Source organism: Lissotriton vulgaris, chromosome 7 (assembly GCF_964263255.1).
Source record: "Lissotriton vulgaris chromosome 7, aLisVul1.2, whole genome shotgun sequence".
In the NCBI taxonomy this organism is placed as follows: domain Eukaryota; kingdom Metazoa; phylum Chordata; class Amphibia; order Caudata; family Salamandridae; genus Lissotriton; species Lissotriton vulgaris.
In genome coordinates, this window is record NC_141695.1 from 946,524,726 (window position 1) to 946,539,805 (window position 15,080).

At 50.0% G+C, this 15,080-nt stretch overlaps 1 protein-coding gene across 1 annotated transcript in view; it reads left to right on the forward strand.

Annotated features, from left to right (window-relative positions):
• The window catches only part of NDUFA2 (NADH:ubiquinone oxidoreductase subunit A2), a 123,255-nt gene that overhangs the window by 97,817 nt on the left and 10,358 nt on the right, over positions 1-15,080 (forward strand). Inside the window, exon 2 of the mRNA XM_086931386.1 lies at positions 13,833-13,939. Within this exon, the coding sequence (XP_086787512.1) occupies positions 13,833-13,939 (107 nt within the window). The remainder of the gene's footprint in view (positions 1-13,832; positions 13,940-15,080) is intronic.

Sequence of the window (15,080 nt, forward strand, 5' to 3'; positions counted from 1 at the left end):
CATGGGGCATTCTGGCAGCAGTTCCGCGACCGTATCCCACACAGAGTGGGTGTAGCGGCCCAAGAGGCAGGCGGTGTTGCAAGACCACAGGCCCAAACTAATGGACGAGAAGACCTTCTTGCCAAATTGGTCATACCTCTTGGATTCCCGGTCGGGCGGGGCCGACGGGAATGCGGACTGGGAGGTCGAGGCCTGGATCACCAGACTCTCAGGAGTGGGGTGGGTAGACAGGAACTTGGGGTCGTCCGGACAAGGACGGTGGCGCCTGGCCACGTTCCGATCAACAGGCGGACCTGAAGCGGGCCTGGACCAAGTGCCCAACAGAACGTCTGACAAGGCTTCATTAAACGGCAGCAGTGGCTCCTGTGGGCATGACTGCGGTTTGAAGACCTCGGTGAGGATGTTAGGCCTCACGGCCGCGACGGGGAGCTCAAGGTGTAAGGCCTTGGCAGCCCTCATCAGCACCACAGAATATGCAGCTCCCTCCACCGATGCCACGGAAGGAGGAGAGATCAAACCAGGGTTAGGAGAGTCGTCCAGACCACTGGCATCCCCCAAGTCACCTGTCCAGTCCGGGTCATACTGGCACTCGCGTGACAGAGGGTCCTCGGACCCCTCCCAACCTTCACCGAACTCTCCATCTTCTCCGTATTCGGAGTCAACGATGTAGACCGGCTCCTCGGGGTTCATGGGCCCCATCGGCGCCGGGACCGGCGTCGAGCGACGCCCGTCCGGCGCCGCGTCCGGCGTCGGGGAAGGTAAGGGGACGGCGCCGGCCGGAGCCGGCACCGGAGAACCGGCGTCGCGCGGGGGCGGCGTCGGGGGTAACCCCGATGGCAACGGCGCCGGAGAGGCCGGAAGACCAGCCGGCGCCGATCCCGAAGGCCCTTGCGGCGCCGGGGTCGGAGCCGTCGGCGGCGCCGGGGCCGGAGCACCCGACGGCGCCGAGGCAGGGACACCCGAACCGCCAGGACCCCCAGACGGTAGCACTGGGCCCGAAGGCACCGTAGGCCCCGTCGGAGAACCGAGCGCCCTCATGGCCATGAGGAACGCCTCGATCTCCTCAGGCGTCGCACCGTGCACAGGGACCGGAGGGTATGAGGCAGGCCGCGCCGGCGACTCTCGCGGAGCCGGGGTCACCCGAGCCCCCGGCCGCATCGCGCGAGCGTCGGGGGGAGTCGGGGGTACGATGACGACGCCCCGACTTCTTATGCTTCCTACCTGACGAGCCTGACGAGTGGTGTCGACTTCCGGAACGCTCGGCGCGGCTCCGCGATCGTTCCCTCGAACGCTCTCTCGACCTCCGGCCGGACCGGGACCGCTCCCGGTCCCGACGTGGGGCCGACACCCGGAGCTCCAGTAGCTTGCGGGACCGCTCCCGCCTAGCCTTGTTGGTGAGGGCCCGGCAGTCGACGCAGGAGTCCACGTCGTGGTCGGGGCCCAGACACCGGAGACAGAGGCGGTGATGGTCTGTGACCGACATCGTGCGCTCACAGTCATCACAGTGCTTGAACCCAGGCATCCTATCAGGCACAAGTGAGTAATTAACTTCGAAAAACTTGGTCAAAGACCGGAGTACTGCTCTTCAGATCTGCGTCCACTGGCGCGGAAAAAAGAAGAACTGACGTCAGCGCGCGGAGGCGGCGTCTATATACTCCAGCGACGTCATCACGGCGCACGACGCCGACGACGGACGCGGAGCCGCAGGGGACGCCTGCAGACGACGCCTACCGACGCGCAGGGGTACTGCTACGCAAAAGTTTCCGGATCCAGACTGACGCCTGGGGATATTCTAAGGTAAGGAATCTAACACTAACGTGTTTCTTTCAGATTAGGTCTGGCGTTAACCATGACTTTTTGTGTTTATTAAAATGTTGTCTCTCTCTCTTGCTCTCTATCAGCTAGGTTCACTGTGAGTGACATAATTCTGATCTTTCACAAGGAGCATCTCGACAGTCGTTTTGTTCAGTGCCAGGAACTACTATGCAATGTGTGCTTTTTGAGAACCAAACAATTTTTACTTTTGCCATGGTTTGTTATAATGGTGAGGGCCCGGCAGCTCCCACACTAAGGTTTTACAAAAACTATGCCAAAACAACTCGCGCATTGACAAAAGCAAAAGGCTGACCAACAATTTCAGACCTACTGGCTTTACCACTGCTTATTTTTATATTACTGGTTACAGTGATTTTCCATTATAAATATTTTTGGGAAATACTAACGTACACCAACATACTTTACTAAATGTTGCTGCAAAGAAATGATACCTCCATTTTTTCCTTAGTGTAGGGAAATGATTTTTGCATTTTTTTGGTGGGCATTTATTTTGATAGCAAAGAATTTTCAATCTTGCTTTCAAGCTTCTGCAAATATTTGCATCTAATCAGATAGCATTCTGGGAGCAGTATTCATAGCCTCATATTGCTAAACATTGAAAACGTGTGTACACATTTTTATACTATAACCACTGTCAGTAGTGCAGTCTGAGCTTACAACATTTACTTAGAGCTCCCACCCTAACAATAAAGCCTTTGCATTAATGAACCATACATACAAATTGGACCAGCATTAACGCATGGACACAAATATTACTTTAACTCCAAGCAATGCCTTTCCCTGATCAATGATTTGGTACTGTAAACTGGCAGCCAAAGGGTTGTAGGGGGAGGTTGGGCCTACTTGTCCCAAGGGCAAAATACACATTAAAACGTGTTGCCCTTGACCCCAAACAATATGTCCCGGGCTTTGGGCTATAGGAATTCCACTACCCTGAGTGCTGGTTAAAAAAAAAAAAAAAAACATTTTCAGAATGGCAGTGCTGCTTTTTGAACATTAATCAGAACACCTGACAAGCTTGTCATTGCAGACCCAGCATTGACGAAAGCATCTAGCAATGAATCCTCTCCAATGTTTCAAAATGAACACTGTAAATGCAGAACAAATTGCACTTTATTTTATTTCTTTATGCATCTAGGTAAAACGGCTCTATATTGTCGATTTACTACAAAATAAAATCCCATTTTAGAATGTTTGTTTTGCATTTTCTTAGAATGCATTTTGCATTTAAAATTTGATTTATAATAGACGTTGCATAAAAACACACTTTAAGTATTAGCACATTACAGACAACGAAAAAATATTTGTGAAAATGTTAAGAGACCTAACTGTGCTCTCAGGCAAACTATAAATATGTAACGGGGACGGGTGGCCCGCGCCGCCCTCGTGTGAGACTGTAACTTGTGACCCCTCCCTCTGGTTTTCACAGCCCCCACCTCCTCCCACATGGAACAGGTACGAGGAGCGATACAGTTGTGACGACGAGGATGAAGGCATCGGCCCCTTTAACTGGTCCGGCGGAATAGTGGAGGCGGAGTCCGGCACCGCCTTAAATGAAGACGGAGAGCCAGCACAGGTGTGTCTATACACCGGAGGAGCGGTCAGTAGAAGGAGAGGTGCGGCGTGGAGCAAGAGCAAAGAGAGCGGCGGAACGTGGGAAGAGGAAGAGGTGCGGGAGACATCGCTATCGGAGGAGGAGAGGTGAGACGCATCGAGACCGGAGGACGAGAGGAGAGAAGGATCGGTATTGCGAGAACCCTCGGAATCAGAGGAGGTGGAGATACCAGGACCCGGAATCGTGGAGGAGGAGGGTCGAGAGAGCATCGAGGCGGAGGTCGGACGAAGCACAGAAGCCAGGAGGCCAACGATCGTGCGAGCTGCCCAGCCGCTCCCCTGGAGGGGTGTGGCTCACAGAGGTGCGTGCACGTATAGCGGGTTGGGTGGGAAAGAAAGTAAAACGCAAAAGTCATCCCCGAGCCCCTTGTGTTAATAGACGGTGTTTACTTCACTCACCCTCCATAGCTTTGCTAGAGCACTGGGTTGTCCTCACTCAAACCCCCTCCCCCCCCCCCCCCCCCCCCCCCCTTTTTCACATGCACATATAGTATCTATCCTGATACGTCCCTCTCTTGTTTTCCCTACCGGCGGTGACGAGGGCAAGATGGAGCCAGACGACGTAACACGCCGAAGGAATCTGACGAGACGAAGGGAAGAAGGGGTGATTACCAAGAGCCGCCTAGAAAGAAGCCGATCACCAAGGAGAGCCGTCCCACGTAAAACCTGTACTGACTTCCTTTACCACCAAATAAAACCTGGCAGTGTCATAACAAAAACACATCTCCTGCCTATCCCTGTCCCGCCTGTTACAAAACAGTAAATGGATAATGCTCTAAATCTTTCTAACAAGTACTAAAATCTATCAATAAATCATGTAATATAAAAACAGTGTAAGAAATGTGGTTATTAGTTGGGGGTAGGTACGTACTTCTGTTATTCACCCAAACAAGGATTGTGGTTATTATCTAAGTTAACTAAATTAACCTGAGCTCAAACCCTTGGTGCCTATGGTACAGTGCAGAGAGGCTTAACTTGGAGGGAAAATATAAAGAATTTATGCAGTACTAAGACAGCAATTAAGTTCAAATGAAAAACAAAAATTCTTAAACAAGTTAAAAAAAAAGTACCAAATTTTATAAACAAAATGACAGTAATCGAATGTAAACTGAAGATATTAATTTTCAAAGTTTTTAAAGCAGAAATACCGCCAAGAAGCACAAAGTGCCAATAATGGTAAATGGTCATGGTAGAACTGGACCTAGGTCCAATTTGACACTGTGTCCCTGAGGTTCAGAGGAGCCCACCACTGGGGCCAAAATTAGTGTAAATGGGGAGGCCCCCCAAGTCATCCATTGACCCGCAGGGCAAAAATGGTGACCTCTCCCCCCGCGAGCCAAGAAAGGTCCACCCTGACGTAAATTACTTTAAGGAAGTGGGGGCCACATGGTTCCCCTCCCTGAGCCATTAATGGCCCAGGGGACTGCATTCTCCGGGGCCGGCTCACAAGCAATGTCCCGGAGAGCTCATTGTTGGAACCTGCCTGCATCGACGCGGGCAGATAAACCTGTATATGCTCCTGGTTGACTAGAGCACATTTGAATCTCCCTCCAAATGGGTGCGAACACAGTTTGCTCTAAAGCCAGCTTTAAAATTGCTCTGGTCAACTGAAGCAGACTTCATGTTTCCGTGCCCGCACTAATGGCAAGAGGGAAACGGATCAAAATAGAGGGGGGGGGACTCTTCCCCTTTTTTGACAAATAAATGGCCATGGGTGGGGGAGGAAAATAAAAGGCCATATTTGAGGAGGTTCCCAAGGCCTACTAGGCTCAGGGAGGAGGGCTATGTTGCCCCCCCCTCCCCTTTGAGGAAAAAGAAACAGCCCTACATAAAGGCTGTGGGGGTTGGCTTCACGTATGGCAATAACCCCTTCGGTGCGGGGCAAATTCCCCCGCTGTGCGGCGGGGGCGTACAGCGCCCCAGTGCTCATGACTAGGTCAGCTCGTCATGAGCCACGGCGCTCGTGTGCTCATGACGAGCTGAGCTAGTCATGACCACACCCGTTCCAATGGAACGCTCAGCACAGCAGGGGAATTAGCCCAGCATGCCAGCGTTCCACGGAACGCGCGCGGTCATGACGAGGTCAGCTCGTCATGAGCACACGAGCGCCGTGGCTCATGACAAGCTGACCTAGTCATGAGCACACAAGAGGTTAAACTATTAATTTACATTAAAAAAAGTTTAATTCACGGAAAAAACAAAGGTTAAAGTAACGTTATAGAAAATTTCAGTGACATTAATGTTTGAACAAAAAAAAACACAGAAATTGACCAGTTATGGTTAGCAGACTAACTTGTGCCGGGGGTGTGACCAGGGAAGATGGTCGACAGGATGTACGCTACGGAAGGTCCGGCTCTCTGCTGCATAATCCTGACTGAACACCGCTGACATCCACCCATGGGGGAGGCCCTCCTCTCATCTGTTGGTCTTGACGGGGGGCGCTCTGCCCCTCCTTGGTCGCTCCTGCTATCCCGAAGGCTGGGTGCCTTGTGACGGCCTGCCCTGCGGCAGTTGGTCTAGGGACACATACAGCAGTGCTGCATGGCTTTGAGCGGGCCCGCATTGGTCTTGAGAGAGGTTCCCGCTCCCATTGGACCAGCTGGCAATATTACCCGGATTGCTCATGGTAACTCTGGAGCCCAAGCGCAGGCCCACATGGTTGGTGTGGCGGTCTTCTTATCGGCAGCAGATGGATGCTTCTCCGTCCGAAGCGCCGAGATACCCTCAGGGGTGATTCAGCGCTATACAAATACATGAATATCAAATATCAAGCTGCAGAGCCCATGACGCGGGGAGTTGTGCTAGCCTGCGGGCTCCCTTCCCCCGGTTCTAGGTGTGCAAGCGACTCCGGGGGGAGCAGTGACTCCAGGCCTGGTTCGGGGGTCCCATCCATAATGGCTCGCAGTCTCCATGGGTCTCTCCCCAGCCCCGCTGGGACTGCAAGGAGACCTCAGATGACGCAGACCGCTGGGAGGGCTTCAAAGACTACAGGGGCCCCTGCAGCCCTAACTCGGCCAGCTGGGGAGTCCCGCCAGTAGTGGCTGAAGGATGTGATGGGGGGCCTTCGAGCCCAGAGAAGGTTTGCTGTGACTGTCACACCAGCGCCCATCAGAGGTGCAGAGCACTTGGCCTAAGCCCCATGTCCGGTGTGTTTTGCCCTAAGGATGACTGGTAAGGGGGTACAGTGGGGGGTGCTTTGACCTGGAGCCTACCTTTGGACACGTCTTGGGCTGCGGACGAGGCATGCACACCTGGTTGCTGGTGGGTACCTGGGAGCAGTGGAAGTCCTTGGGGAGGTGGCCGGGTGGGGATGGGGGTTTGACTGCAGGGTCGTTCTATCCCTCCCCCACCCCCACATCAGTAGCTGTGGAGCCTGCCTGGGGGAAAAAGTTATACCCCTGGAGGTGGATCTAGGGGCTGACACTTGGACTTTGACCGCCCTCCAGTTCAAGCGTCAGCCCCTAGCTCCACCCTCCAGGTGCCCACACCTGTTGCTACCCTGCTGCTGGCAGAGGCTATGTCTAAGTTTATTTTAAGATTGATCTTCAACCACTCATAGGTCCACTAAATAGGAAGCAATGAAGGCTGTGATCCAGGGGTGTTGTGTTGGCCTCTCCTGTGGGGTTAGGTGCACTCTACAGGTCGAGTTATACCAGAAAGAGGACGAGCTGGTGCGCTTGCAGCAGCTACATCCAGTAGGCAGAGGGAATTGGAGGTCCAACGTCAGGTGGTGGAAGAATACACACTACAGTCCTTTCGTCAGCTTCTCCACAGGGAAGGGGACTACTCTGGGAGGTTAATGGCATGGATTCTGTGGCAAGAAACTCTGCTTTCCGCATACTCCATGTTAAGTTCCCCCAGGGCAGAGATGTATACACGCAGAGGGGAAAAGTGGACAGCTTTAAGGCCCATCTGAGCAGGTGCACTGCAGTCCTCACCCTGAACGCATATCTGAGTTTTTGTCCGTTTTAGGGCTTCCTCTGGGTGATTCAGGCGGAGCTTCAGCTGCTGCCCAAGGGGTGGGCGCCTGGTGGTGACTGCTTCCCTGCGGAGTTTTATCAGACCATCTCCCCCTCTCTCACTCAACACTTGTTGAAGATATATCTAGAGGCCAAGGCTATGTGGGAGGGCTGCATCTCTGATGCTGAAATAAGACTTGGATGGCTCGGACCAGTCCACCTACAGATCGCTCATGATGATCAATACCATAATGAAGGTACTTTGCAAGACATTGTCACTTCGGTTATGCTCCGTTATTGGCATGTGGACCAATGCGGGTTCGTCTCTGGTTTTAACACTACTGTGAACCTTCTGAGGTTAAGGCACAACTTACACGAAGTGGAGGGCTGCAACGAAGAGCTTGCCCTCATTGCCATGGCCTTCAACACAGTAGACTGGTAATACCCCATGCAGATTCTGGAGGCGAGGGAGATTGGACCTCCTTTTCAGGCGTGGGTGAAACTGCTGTAAACGTCCCACTACTAGGTGTGCCTTGATAAACTCCACTCCGATGGTTGGCAGTGGAACACAACAGGGTTGCGCGGCTGTCGCTGTTTCTTGTTGCTATTGCTTTAGAGCCACTGGTCATGTGGATTTGGTAGATGATGGGACAGTGGGGGATTAAATCGGGTGGGAGATGTTACCCACCTGGTGTCGCTGTATGGAGACTATACTCTTTTTTTAGGTCTCGCCTAGCGACGCATGCGCTGCGCGCTTGGCGAGATCTATTTTCGTTGATTTTCTGCCGAAGGGTGACAGGAGATGTGCACGAGTATGGTGTGCGGGCGTGCTTTCACTTTCCTAGCAGATCGTAACCTGCAGCGTTGCAACTCTCGAGAAATTGTCCTAATTGACACGCAGGTCATGAGTAACAAAAGGAAGCACATGTGCTGGCTCTGCGCGGCAGAGGGTCACTCGCAGGAGTTGCTGTGCCCTCATCACGGTTTGTACCTCTGGCTCCTCCCAGCTCCGTGCGTTTACTGCAAATTGTCATAATTGACAGGCTGGTCATGAGTAACAAAAGGAAGCATGTGTGATGGCTCTGCACGGCGGGGGCACCCGCAGGAGTTGCTGTGCCTTCATCACGGTTCGTACCTCTGGCGGCTCCCAGCTCCGTGCGTTTACTGCCGGGAGAAAGGAACGCTGCCCCCAGCCTCATTCACGAGTCTGGAGGTCTCCTCCTTCTGCCCAGCCCCAATCCACTCTCTTGTTTGCCCAGAGCGGAAGAAGTGGTCTGTGGTGCTGACTGACCCGACCCCTGCAGGATCTCTGCTCCTCTCCCTCCTCAGCAGGTCGGAGGCGCCGGTGGGAGATGTGTGCTTGGGGTTCGGATGAGGTAGGGTCACGTTCGTCACATGTTATTGTTTTTCCTGGAACTGGAGACAAGATAAATATGCGAATATGCTTAGCGAAATGCGGTTATATATTTATCATGCCACGGTCACGTTACTCCAGTCATGAGTTTAAAAACCTAGTACATTCTGGCCCTTGTTTAAATCAGCCCATATAGAGTAAAGGGACAGGGACTGCCTTTTTTTAAAATTTATTTTTTATAGAGTTTTATATAGCACAAACTTGAACCGAATCGGGTATCGGCGCGCTTTACATAGCACCACTTGAGTTACAAGAGGACAAGTTCATTTTTGTTAGGCACAGGGATAATGAGTGATTTGCCCAGAATCACAGGATGTTCAGCATCATTGCCGAGACTCGAACCCAGTTCCCCAGATTCGAGGTCGACCGCCCTAGCCGTTAAGCCAACTCCTCTCCACTGCTTAAGAAAGGTTTTTCATTTGGTTGTACTTCAAGAGGCTCACACCCTGGTCATATGACCTGCTCCCTTCCAAGGCTGCTGAGAATTCGCAAAGGGAAAGCTATCCCATGGGGAGTGGGACGCCCCTTGTATCCCATGCTTTTTGTGATTCATAATGAATCACAAAGCCTATTTTACAAATCACAAACTTTTCATACTCTTAAAAGGTCTTTGATGCACTGTTATAAAGGTTTGCAGTTGCAACACATTGTGTTTGTTTAGGAATCACAGGCTTTGTGACTACAAAACTTTTATACAGAGACAAAAGGGTTAAAAATGAGATTTTAGTGGCTTTTACGAAATCTTTTTACATGATGCAAATCTGATTCAGCAGATTTGCACTGCTATAAACATAATTGTGTCATTACTTTAACCACCTTTGCTTCCTCAAACATTTACAAATGAAATGAAAACACACGTGCCCAAGGGAAAAACCAAATATTTCTTGTAATTGTCAGGAGGCCAGAAAGCTTTCCAAAAGGTTCAAGATAACCCAGTGGGAGTGAGCATCTGGGAGCCTTGAGATAACAAACATTTGCAATGCTATAGGTCTGACAATTGCGAGATTTTGAGCTATTGGCATTTTAAATAACAATGTCTTATTTTTTGTTTTTTTTAAACCTTATAGCAATAGGTCAAAGTTTCTAAAATGTGAGACCTATTGCATTGCAAATACTTGTTATAGACAGGAAACAGTCAAATTCATACAACTCTAGGCATTAAAATTGCGCGTTCAAAAAGAGGTACGTTCTGGTAATGTATGAACAAATAAATGCACTGTTAATATGTAACAACTATTTGCAAGGGTGTGAGCACATTCACTAATGCTCCTTTCCATGTAAACATAAAAATTTAAAAATATGCAGTGTCTTTTTTATTTTGCTCCCTCCCGCATTCCCATATTTCTGAAAAGCTGCAGAGTACACAGAAGGCTTTCCAACTCAGTGGGACAACAGGTATATACAGAAAGAGGGGAGAAAAGGAGAAAGGAGCAGAGAATTAGAGATAGTGAGGGAGAAACAGAGAGAGCATGTTTGTTTAAGAGAGTGCGTTTCAGAGACAGAACAGGAGTGCCAGTGAGAAAAAGCAAGAACGTACGTGAAAAATCGAGTGCATGTAACAAGGAGGGAAAGAAAAGACAGAAAGTGAGAGGACGTGTGTGTGCGTTAGAGAGAAAGATAGTTAAGAGAGACACACAGAGACCCTGTGTTTGTGTATCAGAGAGAACACGCATTGGCATAGCCAATAGGTCTCGCTTTTGGCACCTTATTATTGTTTAGCCATGCAACAGTTGATTTTGTTGCACCAAGGATATTGTGCTGTATAACTAAACACTTATAGGGTCCCAAAGGCGAGACCTATTGGCTATGCCAATGCTTGTTTTCCTGGCCACGGTTGAGGGGTCAGCACAAAAAACTTTCCATGATAGAGCAGTGGTGGGTGAACTTTTTTGGGGTTCGTTTCGAGCAGATTTATCAAATGGCACCACAGTTATTAGTGAAGAAAAAAGCACTCTTCTTATGGAAACAGTAGCAAGCTCTGCTGTGTAATAATTTCATTAAAATTAAGCTTTCTGGGCTAAAGCCAGATCTAAAAATATTCATCGTGTGACTGAGCTTGATCATTAGGGGGTTCTTGTTTAGGGGGTTCTTTAGCAGGGTCGCAAGGGACTTACTATTCCTGCCGCTAAAGGAGGGGGGACTGGTGGTCCCAAACTTGGAAAAATACTGTCTGGCCTCCTCCTGGGGGTAGGGGGCGCGGCGCGAGATGTCAGCCAGGTGTCGGACCTTGTTAAACACACCGCTTCCTTATGGGAACATACAGTGAAAGTGGTTTTGAAACAGGCCCCCTTGGTTAGACACTTTCCGTTGTTGGGACTACAGGCCTTTAGGGTGCTCCCAGATTCCACATACATGACTGCTACGTGGAATTCATCTCATTTGACAATACCCAGAGCAGTTTTGCCGCGGGAGCGGGGCACTTCCTGCAACAAGCCGGTCTTTCCGATATAGATAAGGGTATATGGCCCTCGATTTCCAGGGCACAGAGCGCTTCCTGGTTCAACACCTCCAAAGGACTCTTGAGACATTGTTGGCATCATTGTCTTCACAAACCCAGAAGCTACTTCATTTGGAACTTTCGACTCAATGGTGGTGTAAAAAGCTGATTTAGGATCATGACGGTTACAGGTAGACAGTCAACGCATGAAATGCTGACATGCCTGTAGCGACTGGAGTTTTGAACCAGATGGGATCAGCTCCTGAGAGCCCCTCTAACCCAGCTGGAACGTAACCACCTCCCTCCTCAGGACCATCTATCCAGGCACCTGGGTACCTACCTGAGGATGGGGAAATCGCAATATACAAGCTCATATCATCAGAAACACCACTAAATCTATAGGGATACTAAGAATACTCACTGATTACTAAGGACATCCATGCCCTACACCACACTCATACCTCATAGTCTCGCGACCACATGGGTCCAGACTAATCTAACCTGAGGCAGTTCTGATTATCTACCATTACACACTGATTCTCACTCAGTGCTCACTCGACACGCAATCTGGCGTGCCTACACACTGGGCTGCAGCCCCAGTGCTCACTTTTTATCCGGTCCACAATCCGGCGGACCTAAGCACCAGTCTCCTACCTGGTGTTCTCATTAACGCCACTTTCCCTAGAGGCGATCTCATTACACACAGTGTCCCCCCGGTGCTCACTCAAGCCACAATCTTGCGGGTATACACACTGACCACAATCAGTGCTCTCACTAACGCCACTTACCAATGACGACCACTTTCCTATGAATACCTTCAGCTCTCTGTCTCTCTATGTTGGGAAGTCTCTCTCTCTATTCACTAAGGGTTCGCTACTACAATAATAAAAACAACAAATACACACTACTTCACTAAAAACTGGGGTCTCTTTTTATTATAACAATGATGAAATGCACATACACAGATCTGCGGGGTCTCTATAACTAACAGGAACTTTAACACACCGCTGAAAGAAAAGGATTAGGCATACAGTACAAGGTTATCAGTGGGGTCTCTTGACTAACAGGAACTTTAACACACCGCTGAAAGAAAAGGATTAGACATACAATAGCCTAGGGAATAAAGACAAGATTAAGGTGTAATTGTAAAGGGGACTAGTTTAGACTACCTCACCTATTAGAAGGAAGATTTCTCTCTGACGCTGGTGGGATCAGGGCTCTCTCTCTCTGTCTCTGGTGGGATCAGGGCTTTCTCTGTCTCTCCCTCCGTCACCACAACACCAGGCCTCTGGTTCAATTGCTCCAGCTGACAGCCTCAGCTCCTCCATCTGCTTTGATGCTCTCTGCACTGCTCTCTCTTCAGCTTCAGCAATTATCTGCCTTCTTTCTCCATTCCAGAACTGCACTGCATTCTGCAGCTCCAGCAGACATCCTGCTCTCTCCTCTGCAAGAACCAAACTGCACTGACCACTCCTCCTCTCCTGCAGCTCGCTAATGTGGATTCCTCTCCCCTCATGGAAATTTCCAACAGAGGGCTGCCTCCCACCGAATTCCTGTGCCAGCTCCAGAGCTCTTTACGCAACCACAGTGGCCAGCTGCTTGTTACGTCTGGGCCCAAGAGACAAACACAATCCTCGGATAAGAAGCAGTCCTGACTGGTTTTCCTCTAGCAGTCAACAGCCTTAACTATAAACTTTACCTTTACCCCTGAAGCCTCTCAGCTCCATCAAAATGGAGCTTCTCTAGTTCTGGACCTTGTAGGCCTAAAAAGGATGAAATGACCCTTAGCTCTGTCAGAGTACCTACATAAACCATACCAATGTGTAATATAAAGTCAGGACCACAGGATCCAACCTCTACTATAAGCAAAAATGACAGGCCAAAGCCAATAGGCAATAGATGGCCTCTTCTATGTCTGAAAGAAAGGGCCTAAAAGGGCCAACACAAGCTAGGAATACATATCCTAGATGTGAGCAAGATTAAAGTCTATATCACTGCCAACTAGGGCCAAAAAGCCTGTCAAGACACATGCCCTACTCCTTTCTTCTTCATCCTGAGCAATGCACAAGATACATTTCTGATTGTGTTCTCTTTGTATGACAGAGGACAACATTGAAAACGTACAATTTCCGTTCTGCTGTCTCATCCTACACCCCACCTGTTGCTATCTGTAGGTGGTGATGTTGGTCAAGGGATCTTTATGAACTTTGGCAGACTGTATTAAGCACACGTTTTGGGAAAGTTCTAAAAGCAATCCATCCCTGGACCACAACATAATTTGCCCTCTGGCTCAGGTATGGCTTTCTTTTCCTTGACAACACCCTACGAGTTTGCTGTGTGTGGTGGGAAACATAATTGATAAATCCCTTTTGTTGCAATGATATTGAATCTTGCTTGAAAGGAATGTTTCTTACAAGCACTCTCTCAAATTGTATCCTGTGTCAGTTTCTAGTTACCAGACAGCCCAGCTGGTATTTAATTCAGATACCTTGTGCTAGGTAAACCTGTCAGTGATGTGCACTTATTTCAGAAAATGCACTATATGTATAACTTGGCATTTTGTTTTCTACAGGGATTTCATCGAACAGCACTACGTGGAGTTGAAGAAGGCAAACCCTGAATTTCCCATCCTGATCCGAGAATGCTCTGGAGTACAGCCCCAGCTGTGGGCCAGATATGGTAAGTGACTCAAGGCCAGATTGAGGCGGCTGGCTTGCCCCGTCAAAGGGTCATGTTGTTAGTGTTTCACAATGGAGCATCCACGTGACAGCAAGCACTAGAGACTCACTGCCCACACCAAATAAATGAAACAACATAGCCTGTTTTGGCTGCGATTGAGCATACGCTGTCACCTGCAAGAAAGATTATTTTTGCAGCGTGAATCTTTCTGGATTCACAATGCTGTGCATTATTCTGCGGTCTTGTGGTTGGGTCCGGAATCGTAGTCTTTTCTTTGTTTTTTTGTTTTGTTTTTCGGAGCCCAGGTGGGCGTTGACGTCCCACCTTTTGGTGCATTTCCGCTGACGTCGGCATGCTTCCTGCGGAAGCTCCCACTCTTGGGCGCCATCTTCAGATTCTTTTTTCCGCGGTTGGGTCTGGATCGTTCCCGAAAGGGCTCCAGACATTTTTGGAGAAAAAAGAAGGAAAAGAAGCAATTTTTGCACGAAAAGATTGGGAGAGACTAGAGGAGACTACACCATCGAAGAAGACGACTAAGGAAGGAAGGAACTTCAATAACTTCGACGTCCATCGGGGATTGCGAGCTCAGGGGGCTCCCTGAACTCAGGATATGGACAACACTCCCTTCAAATTCTGCCGTAACTGCCACCACAAGTACGCGCAGAAGGACCAGCACCCGATTTGCAACCTTTGCCTACCGGTCGACCACGAGAGCGAGGATTGCAACGCCTGCTCCGCCTTCACGCCGAAGACTCTGCGAGTTCGAGCGAGACAGAGGGTAGCCAACTCCAGCATGCAGGGAAAGGGGTAGCCAACGTCCCTTCGAGACCTGGGGTTATCATCAGACGAAGAGAATAACAACGCCGCCGAAGATGATGGCTACACGGTCGTAGAGACCGATATTACGAAGACTCCTGGAAAGGTAGGAGACACTACGGCCCCTAGAGCCCCGAGAGACCCCGAGTCTCGAAAGATCGAGGGGAAAGCCTCGAAAGCGCTGACGCCGAAAACCTCGGCGTCCGCAGCAAAACCCAGGCCCAGCGGATCCTCTGAGAAGGAGTCCCCGGCGTCGAGAGCTGAAGAACAGCCAAAGTCATCGAAAAACGTTCCCGAAAAGGAGCGTTCGACGCCGAAGGAAAAA